This window comes from Ursus americanus, chromosome 4 (genome assembly GCF_024610735.1).
Source record: "Ursus americanus isolate L20-20 chromosome 4, mUrsAme1.1.p, whole genome shotgun sequence".
NCBI classification, from domain to species: domain Eukaryota; kingdom Metazoa; phylum Chordata; class Mammalia; order Carnivora; family Ursidae; genus Ursus; species Ursus americanus.
The window spans coordinates 95,330,417-95,344,845 of NC_142130.1; the positions used below are offsets into that span (position 1 = coordinate 95,330,417).

The 14,429-nt window shown below is 49.6% G+C and overlaps 1 protein-coding gene across 3 annotated transcripts in view; it reads left to right on the plus strand.

Moving 5' to 3' along the window:
- The first annotated feature begins 479 nt into the window (after positions 1-479).
- Positions 480-14,429, plus strand: part of MX1 (MX dynamin like GTPase 1) — a 29,943-nt gene continuing 15,993 nt past the window's right edge. Inside the window, exons 1-7 of one of the 3 annotated variants that reach the window (XM_045813509.2) lie at positions 480-557; positions 3,770-3,849; positions 4,951-5,067; positions 9,056-9,248; positions 10,320-10,457; positions 12,943-13,097; positions 13,773-13,911. In XM_045813509.2, the coding sequence (XP_045669465.2) occupies positions 4,969-5,067; positions 9,056-9,248; positions 10,320-10,457; positions 12,943-13,097; positions 13,773-13,911 (724 nt within the window). In that variant the 5' untranslated portion in view covers positions 480-557; positions 3,770-3,849; positions 4,951-4,968. The other 2 variants (XM_045813510.2, XM_045813511.2) reach the window with 2 other exon arrangements.

Here is a 14,429-nt window from a genome sequence, read left to right on the forward strand (position 1 = left end):
GGGGGCGGTTGTCCGTCATTAACATGGAATGCTTGAGAATCCCTGCGGGTGCTGGAATGACCCCGGGAACCGCTAGCAGGAATTTAAGACACCCAATTATCAGGGTACCTTTTCGGAAGGCCAGGCATTAAAGGACTGCCTGGGTTCAAGGCTACCTCCAGCGCAGCAGTTCCCAAACTGGCTTCCCGGGCGCCGCACCTGAGTTCTGATTCAGCAAGTCGTGGCCCTGCATTGCCCTTCCAGCTCCCAGGGATCCGAGTGCGCGGGCCCGGGATGGGCTTGAGCGCACCCCGAGCGCCGCGCAGAGGCTGCAGATGGGCCCCCCCCCCCGGGGGGGCGCAGCGGCCGGGAGGCACCCGGCGGTCTAGGGGAGGCTGTGGGGGGTGGTGTGTTCGGTTTCGTTTCTGCGCCGCGCGGGGCCCCCCTCCCTCGCTTCCCAGGGAGTTTCGTTTCACGGCGGCGGCGGCGGCGGGGGCGGGCGGGCAGTGAGGGGCGGCGCCTGGCGCTGCATAAACGCGAAAGGGCTGCCGGTGGCAGTCGCGGCTGCGCGGGGACAGGTGAGTGTCGCGCTCCTGGGTCCGGCACCGTCTGGATCCCGGTACCTTCCAGCGAGCTGGGGCGGGAGGCGATGGCTGCGGAGACCGGCTCCCCGGGGGGCACGGGGAACTGTAGAAGCTAGGCACGGTGATGATGGTGATGATGGTGATAATAGCGATGGCTGGCAGGGCTCCAGCACGCCCGATTCTGCTTCTGGTCAACAAGCTGCTAATGCTCCCTATGACTCATCAGAAACAGCCTCCCCACCCAATCCTGCGGGCTTTTCTGCTGGGGGAGGTGGGCAGGCGGAGGGGATGGCGGCCAAGGGGGTCTCCCAGGGAGCTAGTCAAGGGGTGCGCACTAAGAAAGTTTTACATCCACCGCTGCGGGGCCTTCAAGCCCACCTCAGAGGTGAACCATCGCTTGGATCCTTTTATATTTCCTGCTATTAACCCTAAAAACAGTGAGCTATTTTGTCAGCGAAAGTGGGTTTATTTGGGCATAGCCGGGATCTGCAATCGGGGACCCGCAAACTCTGGCCAAACCATAGACAAGTCCAACAAACAAAAGGACAGGAATGTTGTCTTCTGGATGGGGGTTGGGAGGGGCTGTTTGAACATAAGTCCGTTGGAGAAATGCAAGGGTTTCAGGGTGATGGCAGTTTCTTGTAGGCTGAGTTGCAGGAGTGGCCGATCTCTTGTAGGTGATGCTGTGTGCATCTTTCCTCGTTGGGGCCCCTAACTGATGATTCTCTTCCATTGGGGTCTGTAATGGACTGGCCTTGCTATGATTGAGGAGGAATGGTACAGGCCCCTTCTGGCCTCCCGTCTACTTTAGTGAGGTTTTAATTTTATTACTTTTCACACTGCTAAGGAGTGCATACCAGACAAGTCAGCAGTGGGAGTGCGTAGTCGACGGGGTCTGCACTAGCCTGCTGAATACCGGGAGGTTAGAGTGGAGGGTCCCCGCTAGAGGGCGTGCTGAGTAGCCGAGCTGCCTAGTAGGACCGAGCGGCAGGTGGGAGGACCAAGGCGTCTGGGGAGGTGCCCTGCCCAGCGTACCCCCACCCCAGGTCTGGAGGGCTGCCCAGGGTCTCCCTTCGCTGTGGCTTGTGCAGTGGGGTGGGATTGAGCGGGGGACATGCTAGTTTTGGGGGATGGAGGAAGGTAAGACAGTTCTGGGAGCTGACAGAACCAGGCTCTGAGACCTGCACTCCCCACCACGGGGGACCGGAGAGCTGTGCCTGTGGGATTCTCGGAATTAGTTGGTCAAATTTTAAATCCGGTTTTTGTCAGAACTAGGGTCAAGTAGTGCTAACCCCCAGCCGTCAGTCCCAAACAGCTCCTAAAATGTCTAACTGTGTCGGTTTTCCACTTTGGAACAGAGCTGCTGGCCAGGATGGCCAGGAACTCCTGTCATGTGACCAGCCCCCCCTCCCCCCATTTCTTTCCTGGCTTCCCTCTCCCACCTCCGGTCACTGAGCTCAGCGTATTTAGGTAGACAACATCAGGTCGAATGGACAAGATGTTCTCCCTTTCCATCATAAAAATTTACATGTCAGCGGGTTTTGGGAAGGCAAAACACTCACAAGAGAAAAAGTAAATTTAAGTTCTTCGAGGATTGTTTTTAAAACTGGACTTAATTTTGTTGGGTAGGTTTTGGACTTTGAATCAGGCACTGGGCAGCCTGCCCTGGCAGGTGGCTCTGATTAGGGGTTGGGGGACCTCTATGAGGTCTGGGCTGAGGAGGCTTTCTCTCAGGGAGCAACCCACTGGGCACCCCTGGATGCCACCCCCACCCGCCACCGCAGAGATTGTCCAGTGACGCTGCCAGTGGATGGTGTCTGGGTCCGGAAGCTGCTGGCAAACTTCCACCCTCTGGAATCCAAAGTGCAGGGGTCAGCCGGACAGCTGCCTCCAATGGACAGTGGACACCGGAGTGTTCACAGACCCACCCTGGCTACGTTCTCCACTCCTGCCCCAAACCTTGGCAGTGAGAGACGAGGCCTTCCCGGCTGCTGGGGGGTTGAGGAAGATGAGCGTGGACAGAGGTGTGGGGGTGGTGTGCGTGCCTCAGAACTCCCTGCTTACAGTCTTGGCTGTAAGCAATAGGTATGGGTCAGACATTTATGAGCAGTTTGGGGCTGAGAGCTTGACTCCGTCAAGGCCAGAACGGGTGAATGCATTCAGCTGGGTTTGACAGCTGCAGCGGGATGCTGAGTGTAATGGAAAGGTAAGAAACGGATTTTAATTCCTGAGATTGCCTGCTCCTGAGATCCAAACTGATCTTCAAAGATGATCTGTGAAAGGGGCCAACATTTAAGATGTACAGATAAGACTTTGTGTTCAAGGAATATCATTACATGAAACAGAGGAGGGGAATGTATTCACAAAATCCTCTGCTGACCGAATTCAAACCTGGGTCATGGGGGTGCAAGCCCTGGGGACCACCGATGCCACCTGACTGGGTTCATTAAGGCCAACTGAGGCAGCTCTGGTCTTCAACCTGGGGCCCCAGTCTGGGACCCCCTGAGCACACAAAGCATTTCCAGAGGCATGGTGGGGGAGGAAGGGGTAAGAAAATAAATTTCCAGATTGCCATATTCCATACTCTCTACAGTTGATTGCCTTTCAAAAACCTTTCTCCTACTTAGGGTAAAAGGAATGCATCCCTTTCTCCCTTTTGTTTTTTTAACCTGGCACTTCCAACTGCCCCAATATTTATTTAGTTATTAAGAATCATCTGTTTATTTGAGAGAGAGAGAGAGAGCACGAGCAGGGGAGGGGCAGAGGGAGAGAGAATCTCAAGCAGACCCCACGCACTGAGCAGGAGCCAGACGCGGGGCTCGATCCCACGACCCTGAGATCATGACCCAAGCGGAAGCGAAGAGTTGATGCCCAACTGACTGAGCCATCCAGGCGCCCCTCAACTCCCCCAATATTAAAGGAAGACTGCATAGCTCTTGGGGGAGGGTCTTATGTAAAGAAACACAGAGAGCATCAGAAAAAAAATCATTGATTCAGGCAGTAAATTTACAGTAAGTTTCTCTACCTTTTCCATCTATCTTAGAACTAAAATATTTAAGGTTTACCAAAAGGATTTCGAGAACTGTGACCTTGCTTTAAAGCATGTCCCTTGCCCACCGTTCTCAGCAATGGGACCTTCCCTTGATGAGCACTCACATTGATTCCCTCATTTGTGGTCTAATTTGTAAATTTTGCCTGATTTCAAGGAGGTGTGAGAGAACAGCTCTGCGTTTCTGTCCAACTAGTCAGCGTTACATCTTCAAGTTAAAAGGAGGGTGTATTGGAGGTAAGTAGGTGCTTTCTATTTTTCATAACATTTATTTCAAGTTATAGAAAAATTTTCACTTACTTTTACCCGAGATTATTAGATGTGTAAAATTTAATATTTAGAGACTTGTGGCCCCATTTTTAAAAATGAATTTCAAATATATATGTACGTATGTTTTGGATACAGACAAGTATGCTACCGTGGTTGATTAACTTCTTTCATAACAACTTGATATGGTATCTATGTTGTATCTGTATGAGCAGGTGGATGTTAGCCGAGCCTACTGTGGTAATCAGAATAGGTTCAGAATACACAAATACATAAATCAAACCAGCATGCTGTATGCCTCAGACTTACGCAGTGATGGATGTCAATTTTTTCTCAATAAAACTGGAAAAAAAATAGAATAAAGTAAAGGACATTAAGATACACTTAGATGGGGGAAATGGAATAAAAATATGGAGTCAGGAGCAAAGGGAACAGAGTGAAAGACTTAAAGTTCAGGTATTTTTTTTTAGCTATAAGTTTGAGTATCAAATTTCCACAACATTCAGAATCTTGCAGCTACATCGGAATCACATATAGTAATTTTACTTTTGCGTGTGAATTTTATTTCATTTTATTTTTTTTAAAGATTTTATTTATTTATTTGAGAGGGAGAGCGAGCGCTTGCATGCAGCCCTCATGGAGAGGGGGGCAGAGAGAGGGAGAAGCAGGCTCCCTGCTGAGCAGGGAGCCCAGCGCTATCTTGGGACCCTGAAATCATTACCCGAGCTGAAGGCAGACGCTTAACCGACTGAGCCACCCAGGCGCCCCTACATGTGAATCTTAAAAAACGCATCTGTCATTTCATTCTTTGCCACTATGTAAATTTCTGGTGAAGAAATTTTAGATGTTCAACCTAAAATTGTAACAGGAAATACCTAGTTGGAAGGACTCTCTTGGGGTCTGGGAGCACATTCCTGAGGATGGCTGAGCTGGGAGGCAGGTCTGTCTCCATCCGTCATTTGGCTGTTTGTCAGTTTTGTGTGTCCCGCTGTGTCTCGTGGTGGGTGTGGTCCTGGGACTGAAGGTGCCCCTGCCCCTGAATTGTGTTAATCCTGATGTGCTTGATTTTAGGCTGCACCAATAAAGAAAATGGTTAAATCTAAAGGTAAAATCACTGACTCAGATCCTGGATCCAATCAGCTGTTACTAAATGGCCTTGCTGATGAGGAAGAGAAAAATCAGGACACAGTAAGTTGCTGCCTGAAAACCTCTGTTTGTGTGGACAGGAGCTGAGTCTGTGTGAGGGCTGCCCCTGCAGACCCTGATGCTGCCCCCACCCCCCGCCACCAACATGCTGCTTGCTTAGCTCTCCCGCCATGCTTGCCCATGGGATCCCTCACTTGTTCCGCTGGGGCCCATCTGGCCGCCCAGTGTGGTGTCGACGCCTTGCCTTGGGTGACACTGGTTGTTGGGGTGCGGTTTCAGCCTGGGAAGCCAGGAGAGACACTGAACACTGACGGGCTCCCTTAGGAGCTGGCCTGGGCTCCGGGCGCAAGGACCACTGTGCTGTCCCATGCCTACAGAATGGTTCCATCTCCAGCTGCAACCCCGAGGGGTCACTGTGACACTCCCTCACCTGGGTGCCTTTTTTCCCAGAATCAAGACTTAGTTTTCGTGGGAACCACACTTGGCCTCTGGAGTCCGTCTGATCTGAAGTTTATTCCACTGCAGACACTTGCAGCTCGTTGATCTCATTTATAGGACGGCTGTTCCTCCCTGGTTTCTAAGCCTGGCTTTCCATCTCCCAAGTGGGAGTGATAATAGTATTTACTTCGTGTGATTGTGAGAGACAGCCCCCTAGACTGCTGTCACATGTCTTAAAGTCATGGATCATCACACTCTTTCAAGTTGACCCCATCTTCAAAATCAATGCCAAACGATATTTGAAATTGAAGGACATAGAAAGATAAGAAGGTCCCTAGTATAACTGTGTGTCTTGCCAGACTGTAACCAGCAGCAAATGGGGCAGTTAGAACCCACCCCACCCACACCCACGTACTTGGCTGTAGCTTGGCCTTTTTCTAGAATGGGTGTGATTTATAATCCAGTAATTCCATTTCTAGGTGTAGACCTTGGTTCTCAAAGTGTGGTCCCCAGACCAGCCTCCTCAGCAAGGCCTGGAAAGTTTGAAATGCAACTGTGTTTGAAATGCATATGTCATCCCCACACATCCACCTCCCCCAGACCTAAAGACCTAGAACTCCAGGGGTGGGGCCTACCATCTGTGCTTTAACAGGCCCTCCAGGCGATCCTGTTTGTGGTCAAGTTTGAGAAGCAGTACGCAAACTCTTGCCCGTACCCGCTGAGAGCCATGTTCATAATGGTGGTGTTTATGATTGCAAAACCGAGAATCAACACAAGTGCCCGGGAATGGTGGACGCACATGTAGACAGCGGAATGCTCATGCGGCAGAATTCTGTGGAGGAGTGGGAACTGAGGCACTGAGATCTCAAATCAGTGGTGAAACCAAGAATCAAGTCATAGAAGAAATGGATGGTGTGGTCCCATTTACATAAAGTTCCAAATCAGGCAGCAGGAAGCCACGTATTGCTTAAAGACGGGTAGGTGGTAAAACCGTAAAGAGGAACAAGAACATGGTTCTCATGAGCCTCAGGATGGAGGGACCCTGGGGGGAGAGGTAACAGCAGGAAGGTGATGCGGGAGGTTATATGGAGTGTCTTACATACCAGGATTATGTGTTTTCTTTTCTTTTTCTTTTTTTTTTTGGATTATGTTTTCTTAATTCAGGTAGTTGGTTCATGCACTATCACTGTTATTCATGTTTGATAAACTCCTGTGAATGGGAGATACAAAGAAATGAAAACAAAAAACCCATGAGGAAGGTGAAGCTGGAGGCTAGCCGGTACAAATGTGTAGCCAGGCTCCTGGCATGACCACCCCGGGGTTCCCTGGGGAGCTGCGCTCCAGACCTTTCTGAAGTTTGTTATAGAGAAAAATGGCAGCAGGTGCTTGTTGAAAACATGGCCAGGAGGATTTTATTCAAGCCTATCACTGTAAGGGGGAGAGATTGAGGTCAGGGTAATATATGAGGAGGACATGTGGGGATTATATAGACAGCCAGAAGGGTGAGGGAGAGGAGGGAGAATTACTAAGAGCAGGTTAGCATCAAGGGGGCCAGGGGAAGGAACTTGATTAGCTCTCAACAGTGAGGGGATTCTGGATGAATAAAATATAAATAGCTTCTCACCACGATACAAAGGAACTATTAAAACTTAGGTATATTATAAAGCCCATTCTCATATTTTCTTCTCATCAGGTGGTTTGTTTTCTTGTCAAGTGTTGAGAGTTCTTTATATATTCTGGGCATAAGTCCTTTGACAAATATATGTTTTGCAAACATTTTCTCCCAAATGATGGCTTGTTCTTATTCTCTTAATGGTCTTTTTGAAAGATTGGTTGTTTTCAATTTTGATGAAGTCTAGTTTATCAATGGTTCTTTTATGAATTGTGCTTTGGGAGCCATATCTCAGAAAACATTGCCTAACCCACAGCCACAGAGATTTTTCTCCTGTTTTCTTCTTGAAGTTCTGTGGTTGTAGGTTTTGCATTTAGGTCTATGATCCATTGTGAGTTAATTTTTTTATATGGTGTGGGATATAGCTACAAGCTATTTTATGTGTGTACATGTATGTCCAGTTGTCCCAGCACCATTTGTTTAAAAGCTTATCTTTCCACAGCATTGCCCTTGCACTTTTGTCAAAAATCAGTTGGCCATACAGAATGTCAGTTTATTTCTGAAATACATATTCTGTTCTATCGATCTCTTTCTCCATTTTTACACCAGCATCACATTGTTTTGGTTACTGAAGCTTTTTAAATGAATATTGAAATCAGGTAATGTTAGCTCTCCAACTTTGTTCTTCTTTTTCAAAATCACTTTGACTATTCTAGGCATATTTAGACCATTTATATTTATTGTGTTTGTTAATATAACTAAGTTTGAGCAGATCATTTTGCTACTAGTTTTCTGTTTGACTAATCTGTCCTTTATTTCCTCTTTTCTCTGTTCCTACCTTTTTTTGAAGTAATCAAATTATTTTTTTATGATTCTATTTATCTCCTTTGTTGGTTTTTTAAGTATGCCTATTTTAGGGCTTATATCATACATCTTTAACGAATCAAGTCTACCTTGAAGTGGTAGTATGTGACTTCATGTTTAAACAAGAACCTCACAACTGTATGCTTCCAAACCATATCCTTCCATTTCTCCCCTCCTGGCCTTCATGCTATTTTTCTTTTTTAGAAGTTTTAATTTATTTAGTTGAGAGAGACAGAGAGAGCACACTAGCAGTGGGGGGAGGGGCAGAGATAGACAGAGAAGCAGACTCCGCCTGACATGGTGCTCGATCCCAGGACTCTGGGATCATGACCTGAGCTGAAGACAGAACTGAGTGAGCCACCCAGGCTCCCTCCTTCGTGCAATTTTTGTCATGAATTTTAATTTGATTTATATCATAAACCCCAAACATATTGTTCTTATTATTTTTGTTTGGTCATATGTCTTTTAAAGATATGTACATTATTCTAAAAAAGTATAGTAACCATTTCTGGCTTAGATTTCTTTCTGTAGGTTTGGATTTCCATTCAGTATCATTTTCCTTCTGGCAGAAGGACTCTTTAATATTCTCTGTGGCTCTGATCTGCTGGTGATGAATTCGTTCACTTTTATGTCTAAAAAAGTCTTTGTTTGCCTTCATTTGTTAAAAAGATATTTTAGCTAGGTACAGAATTCTAGGTTGATGTATTTTTTCCCCCTAGTATATAAGAAAGGTTATTCCACTATCTTCTTCTTTGTATTGTTTCTGATGGGAAATCTGCTATGAATTTCATCTTTGCTCCTCAATGTGTAACATGTACTCTGGCTGCTTGAAACACTTTCTCTCCATCACTGGTTTTGAGCAATTTGATTAAAATGGGCCTTGATGTAGTTTATGTTTCTTATGTTTGGGTTCATTGAGCTTCTTGGGTTTTTGGGTTCATCGTTCAAGTTTGGGAAATTTTTATCTTTATTTCTTTAAATATTTCTTTCTGTTCCTTTCCCACTCTCTTTCGTGAGCTCTGTGAACCTATGGTATTAGGCTGACTGAAGTTGTCCATCTTTGATGAAACATGACCTGCAGACCATGACAGAATTCTTTGATTCCGCTTTCTTTAGGAGCCCAAGCTCAGCCTGTGTAGCCAGTACGAGGAGAAGGTGCGCCCCTGCATCGACCTCATCGACTCCCTGCGGGCGCTGGGCGTGGAGCAGGACCTGGCCCTGCCCGCCATCGCCGTCATCGGGGACCAGAGCTCGGGCAAGAGCTCGGTGCTGGAGGCTCTGTCGGGGGTCGCCCTCCCCAGAGGCAACGGTAAGGACTTGTGTTCTGTATTAGTCAGCTCAAGCAGCCGTAACAACATGCCTCAGACTGGGAGGCTGAAACAACAGAATCTTATTTCTCACAGTTCTGGAGGCTGGGAGTCCAAGACCTAGGTGTTGGCAGGGCTGGTTTCTTCCAAGGCCTTTCTCCTCGTGCAGGTGGCCATCTTCTCATTGTGTCCTCACATGACTTTTACTCTGTGTGCACATGTCTGGGGTCTCTTGTCTTTTTTTGTATGGATGCCAGTCATATTGGTTTGGACTCCACTCTTAGGACCTTATTTAACCTTAATTACCCTTTTAAAGAAAGGCCCCATCGCCAATACAGTCGTATTGGGGGTTAGGGTTTCAACATATGAATATGGGGAGGATGTGATTCAGTCCATAGCCCCCTCGTGTTGAACATCTTTGTGGATTGCATGTAACCTGCACTTTGTGGCAGGCCTAAATGAATGTACTGGGGCCCCCGAAACCACGTGCATGTGGGGGTCTTTCCTGAGCCCCTTCTCTAGAAGCGACCCTCCAAGTGGGAGGTAAAGATTGGTGCTCTGGTCAGTGGTGCTGTTAGAGTGCCACGGCCAAGGGATCCACGAGGGCTCAAGGGAAGGGGACAGACCCGAGATGGGCCTTTGAAATATAGGTCAGAGGTAGAGGAGGGTGGGATCTGGAAGTTTACAGCAGGGGGGTTGTGGTGAGGGGCCCTGGTGAGAGCAGTACGCATTCCTGATGGTAGTGGACGGTGTATCCTGGGGGATAATAGAGGACATTTGCCTGCGTTTGGCGGTTTCCCATGGTCGCATGCCACCCAAGTGGATGGCCAAACACTGAGATGCAGCAAGAAACCTAGAGGGGTGGCTTTCAAGCATTAGTGAGCCAACGATTACCGGGGCTGCGTACACAAGATGCCTATTTCTGAGGCCACCTTGGACATAATGCATCCACGTATCAGAGAACGAGACCGGAAAGTTTTAGCAGTCTACCCAGATGATTATGGAAAAGTTGAAGGCTACCCTCTAGGACCCTTAAGAACAGAGTATAGGACTGATGTGGATGTGGCCTCCAGGGATTGTTACGAGATGTCCTCTGGTGCTGAAGCTTAAGAAGCTCCTGAACGAGGACGAGTGGAGGGGCAAAGTCAGTTACCAGGACTTCGAGATGGAGATTTCAGACCCTTCGGAGGTGGAAGTGGAAATCAATAAAGGTGAGTGCCCCGTGTTCGTTCGTCATCACCTACTTGGACGTCTGGTCACCCGTGTGAAGTGGGAGGGGTCTGTCTGTCACTGTTTCTCCCCTTCCCTGGCTGGGCCCATGCTGCTCCCCTGGGAACCCTCCCTCCCAAGTCTGCATCAGGCCCCAGCTCCCTTGTCACTTCTCTTCTTTGACCCCCGTTAAGACCAGCACTTGGGACAAAATCTGACCTCAGCCAATTATTGCTTAGTTTGTGAGTAAGTATCTGAGAGTAATGTGAATTTTGAAAGTTAAACAAGGAGCGTCTGTCCCTCTCAAGGGCTTTTCCTCTCCACATATCCGATGGAGGAAGGATGGGGTGTGGGGCAGGGGAAGCCCTTTCCCTGTTCACCTGGTGAAAAGGCATTCTGGGCTATCCTCGAACCCTCTTTAGAAACTTTTCCTGGGCCTTTCCTCCACGAGTGAAACATATGTGTGTGCGTAATCCTAGCTTAGGCTGACGGATGGTGGGTCCCAGTGAATGCAAACCACACGGGTCATTCTGCCGAGTTGTAGCATCTGAAAGGAGAAATACCACTTGACGTCGGTCAGGACCCGTAGTGACCCCTTGGCTTGCTAGGACTGAGCGAGGTGAATACATAGCCTTCTCCATGTTGACTTGCCTTGCTTCCTAGTTTGTCACAATTGAGGTTCAATCATTTGAGGAGGGTACAAAAGTACGATAACCTCATATTCAGCAGCAGAAAAGAATGAGTTTGGCTTTTATTGAAGGTAGAGGCACTAAGTCGCATTTATAGACCGTTTGACCAAAGTTGAAGGATGTTTGATAGTCAGAATGTTACTGTGTGATTGTTGGGGTCAGGCTGGCTCCTGGGATAGAAAACTCAAAACCACCGTGTGTATCATTTGGCCCTTTCTGCGTAACTGATCGCAAAACCTAAGGGCTTTGATCTGTTTGTTTCTCGTGATTCCGTGGATCAGTGGGCAGGTCTTTCCCGCCCATCTGGCTTGGCTGGGGCCGGCAGTCTAGGGGGGCCTGGGTCACCTCCCCAAGCCCAGAGCTGGGATGACCAGGCCTTCTCTCCATGTGGTGGGCCTCCTCCTCTGGGAGGCCAGGCTGGGCTCTTTACACGAGGGGCGGGAGGTTCCCGGCAGCAAGGGAGGAGGGGCCCGCATGCTCAAGTTCTCAGTCTCTCCTGGGGTCCGTTCTGTGATGTCCTGTCAGCCAAAGGGGGTCACATGGGTGAGCCCAATGTCAAGGGGCCACTGTCTGGAGGGGAGAAGGTCGCCCTGTAGGGGAGTGTGCATACAGTGATAGAGGGAATCTAGAGGCCATTTGGGGACGCTGGATGCTAACACGGGTGGTTTAAGCGACCTGCCCGTTTTATTTGTCTCTCGCGTAGACATCTGGAGGCAGGCAGAACAGAGCTGGTTTGGGGGATCCAGTGTCAGGAACCAGACTCCCACGTTGTTTCTCCGTTGTGTGTGGCCATCACCTCCAAGGCTGCCTGCTGTAGTCGGAGAGCCCCCGTCCCAGCCAGAGGGACACCAGCACAGGGCTTCTCCTGCCTCTCCAGCAGACTTTCTGGAGGTTGCCTGTGCTTTTGTCACACTTACCCCATGGGCCAGACTTAATCTCACGGCCACATGTCCAGTAAATGGATTTGGGGGCACAGATAGCACATGATGGCATACACGCCATTGTTGTTGTCACTCCCGTCCCCAGCTCCTGACTGCTTTAAAACAGGCCAAAGGGGCATTCTAGGTGTAGAAAGGAGTCCAGTGGTATTAGCTAACAATTTGATGAAATACATTTATATCTTTTTTTTAAGATTTTATTTATTTACCTGAGAGAGAAAGAGAGAGAGAGAAAGAGCGTGAGCAGGGGGAGGGGCAGAGGGAGAAGCAGACTCCCCACTGAGCAGGGAGCCCAACCTGGGACGCAATCCCAGGACCCCAGGATCATGACCCGAGCTGAAGGCAGACGCGTACCAACGGAGCCACCCGGGTACCCCCAAAATATATTTATATCTTGAAATTTTCATCATTAAGGAGAAAGGAGCAAAATGAAATCCCATATTGGAATACCAATGCTCATCAGTTCTTCACCAAGAGAAATTGCCCTCCATGAGTTCCCAGATCGTGTTTCAAGAGTTCCCAGGTGTTTTTATTTGCTTTAATTTTACTTTGTTGTTAATTTCCTAGTGGCATCAATGGGAAGATGTAGGTGTGACAGTGGGAAGAACTCAGGTCTGCCCAGCTCTGGGCTGGTGTGGGGGGTGATCTTGAGAGATGTTTTCACTAGATGTTTTCTCTCTGGAGACAGTTCCGGCCTGGCCAGGAAAATACTGAGTTCTCCTTTGAGGTTCCTTTTAGCTCCAGAAAAGGGAGTCTGCTCCAGATAGCCCTCATGCCTGACTCACGCAGGGAGGATTTGCTGTGGGGACATGCTTCCACTCCAAGCTCTATTGAGTTTTTCTCATTTCCCCCTTCCCTAGCCCAGGATGCCATTGCCGGGGAAGGGCAGGGGATCAGTCATGAGCTAATCACCCTGGAGGTCAGCTCCCCTCATGTCCCGGATCTGACCCTGATTGACCTCCCTGGCATCACCAGGGTGGCTGTGGGCAATCAGCCGGCCGACATCGGACGCCAGGTAAGGTCTCGGTCCGGGCGGTGGAGCGGTGCCCCAGACAGCAGCGGGCTCAGGGCTGCGTTGGGAGAGTGGACATCGGGAGGTGTGAGGGGGGTTGGGAGAGCGCGGTGGGCTCCGTGGGCTCCATCTGACTTGGTGGGAGTCAGATGGAGGCGTTCTGGGGAGCGTGAGGCAAACAGGCAAAACCGTAAATCGATTTTACGTGTGTGGGATTGACATGGTGACCCATTTTTGGTTATTAGTTACATTTTGTGGCAAATCTAGGCCGGTGTGTATTAGGAAGGGGTTTTATGTGGGGAGGGGAAGTATGAGAAACAAGTATAATGACATTTTCGTCCTGGCGAATGTTACCCAAAGGATTACAGGTTCAGGGCACGGTTGAGCACTCCTTGGCATCTTGTTTTTCCCCGTGGTTATCAGCTGCTGAGTCTTAGGAGACAGTTCATGAGCTGAGATCGGGCGGTTTCCCATCCCCCACACTCCACCCCCTGACCGCCAGGGCTCCGTTCCTGCCACGGAGAACTCAGTTTCTCGTAACTCTGGCGTGGGCAATGCCACCAGGCTCGTGCTGCGGGCACATTTCTGTGGGGGAGCTGCCCCTGGGACTCTGAGGTCCCGCAGCAAGTTCAGGGTCAGGACCTGTCCCGGCTCTCATACGCTCTCATTTTCCTGCAGAGCAAGCAACTCATCAGGAAGTACATCTTTAAGCAGGAGACCATCAACTTGGTGGTGGTCCCCTGCAATGTGGACATCGCCACCACAGAGGCGCTGAGCATGGCTCAGGAGGTGGACCCCGATGGAGACAGGACCATAGGTGAGAGGGGGGGAGAACCTAACAACCATAGGTGGTAACCTGCACTTTGCAGTGGGCTCAGCAAATGAGGCCGGGGTCTTGGCCGGACCTGTGCTTCTCCAAGCGTGGGCCACGCCCCACCCGCTCCAGAAAGAACTGGAGGGTGTTTAGCAATGCAAGACCCTCGACCAATCTCCAGGGCAGGGCCTGAGAACATGCATTCTAAGATTTGCCTCGGGAAGGGGGTTCTGCTGCACGGGGAAGTTTGTGAACCAGCACAACAGAGCATGAATGCTTCCACTGGGCAGCAAGAACATTGAAAGGCCATTACATGTCACTGTGTCTCTGGCATGAGGGCCAAGACCTGGGTCCAGCAAACCCCCATAGCCACTCACGGGAGCATGTGGTCTTTGCGGAGCCCGAGCTGTGGTTCTGTCCCCGGCCAGGGGCTCTGCCCACACGGGGGTCCTGCGGGGCCTGCTGTGTGCCCTCCAGCAGGCTGAGAGGGAGCGGTGAGTGGTCTCTCATCAAAGGCTCTG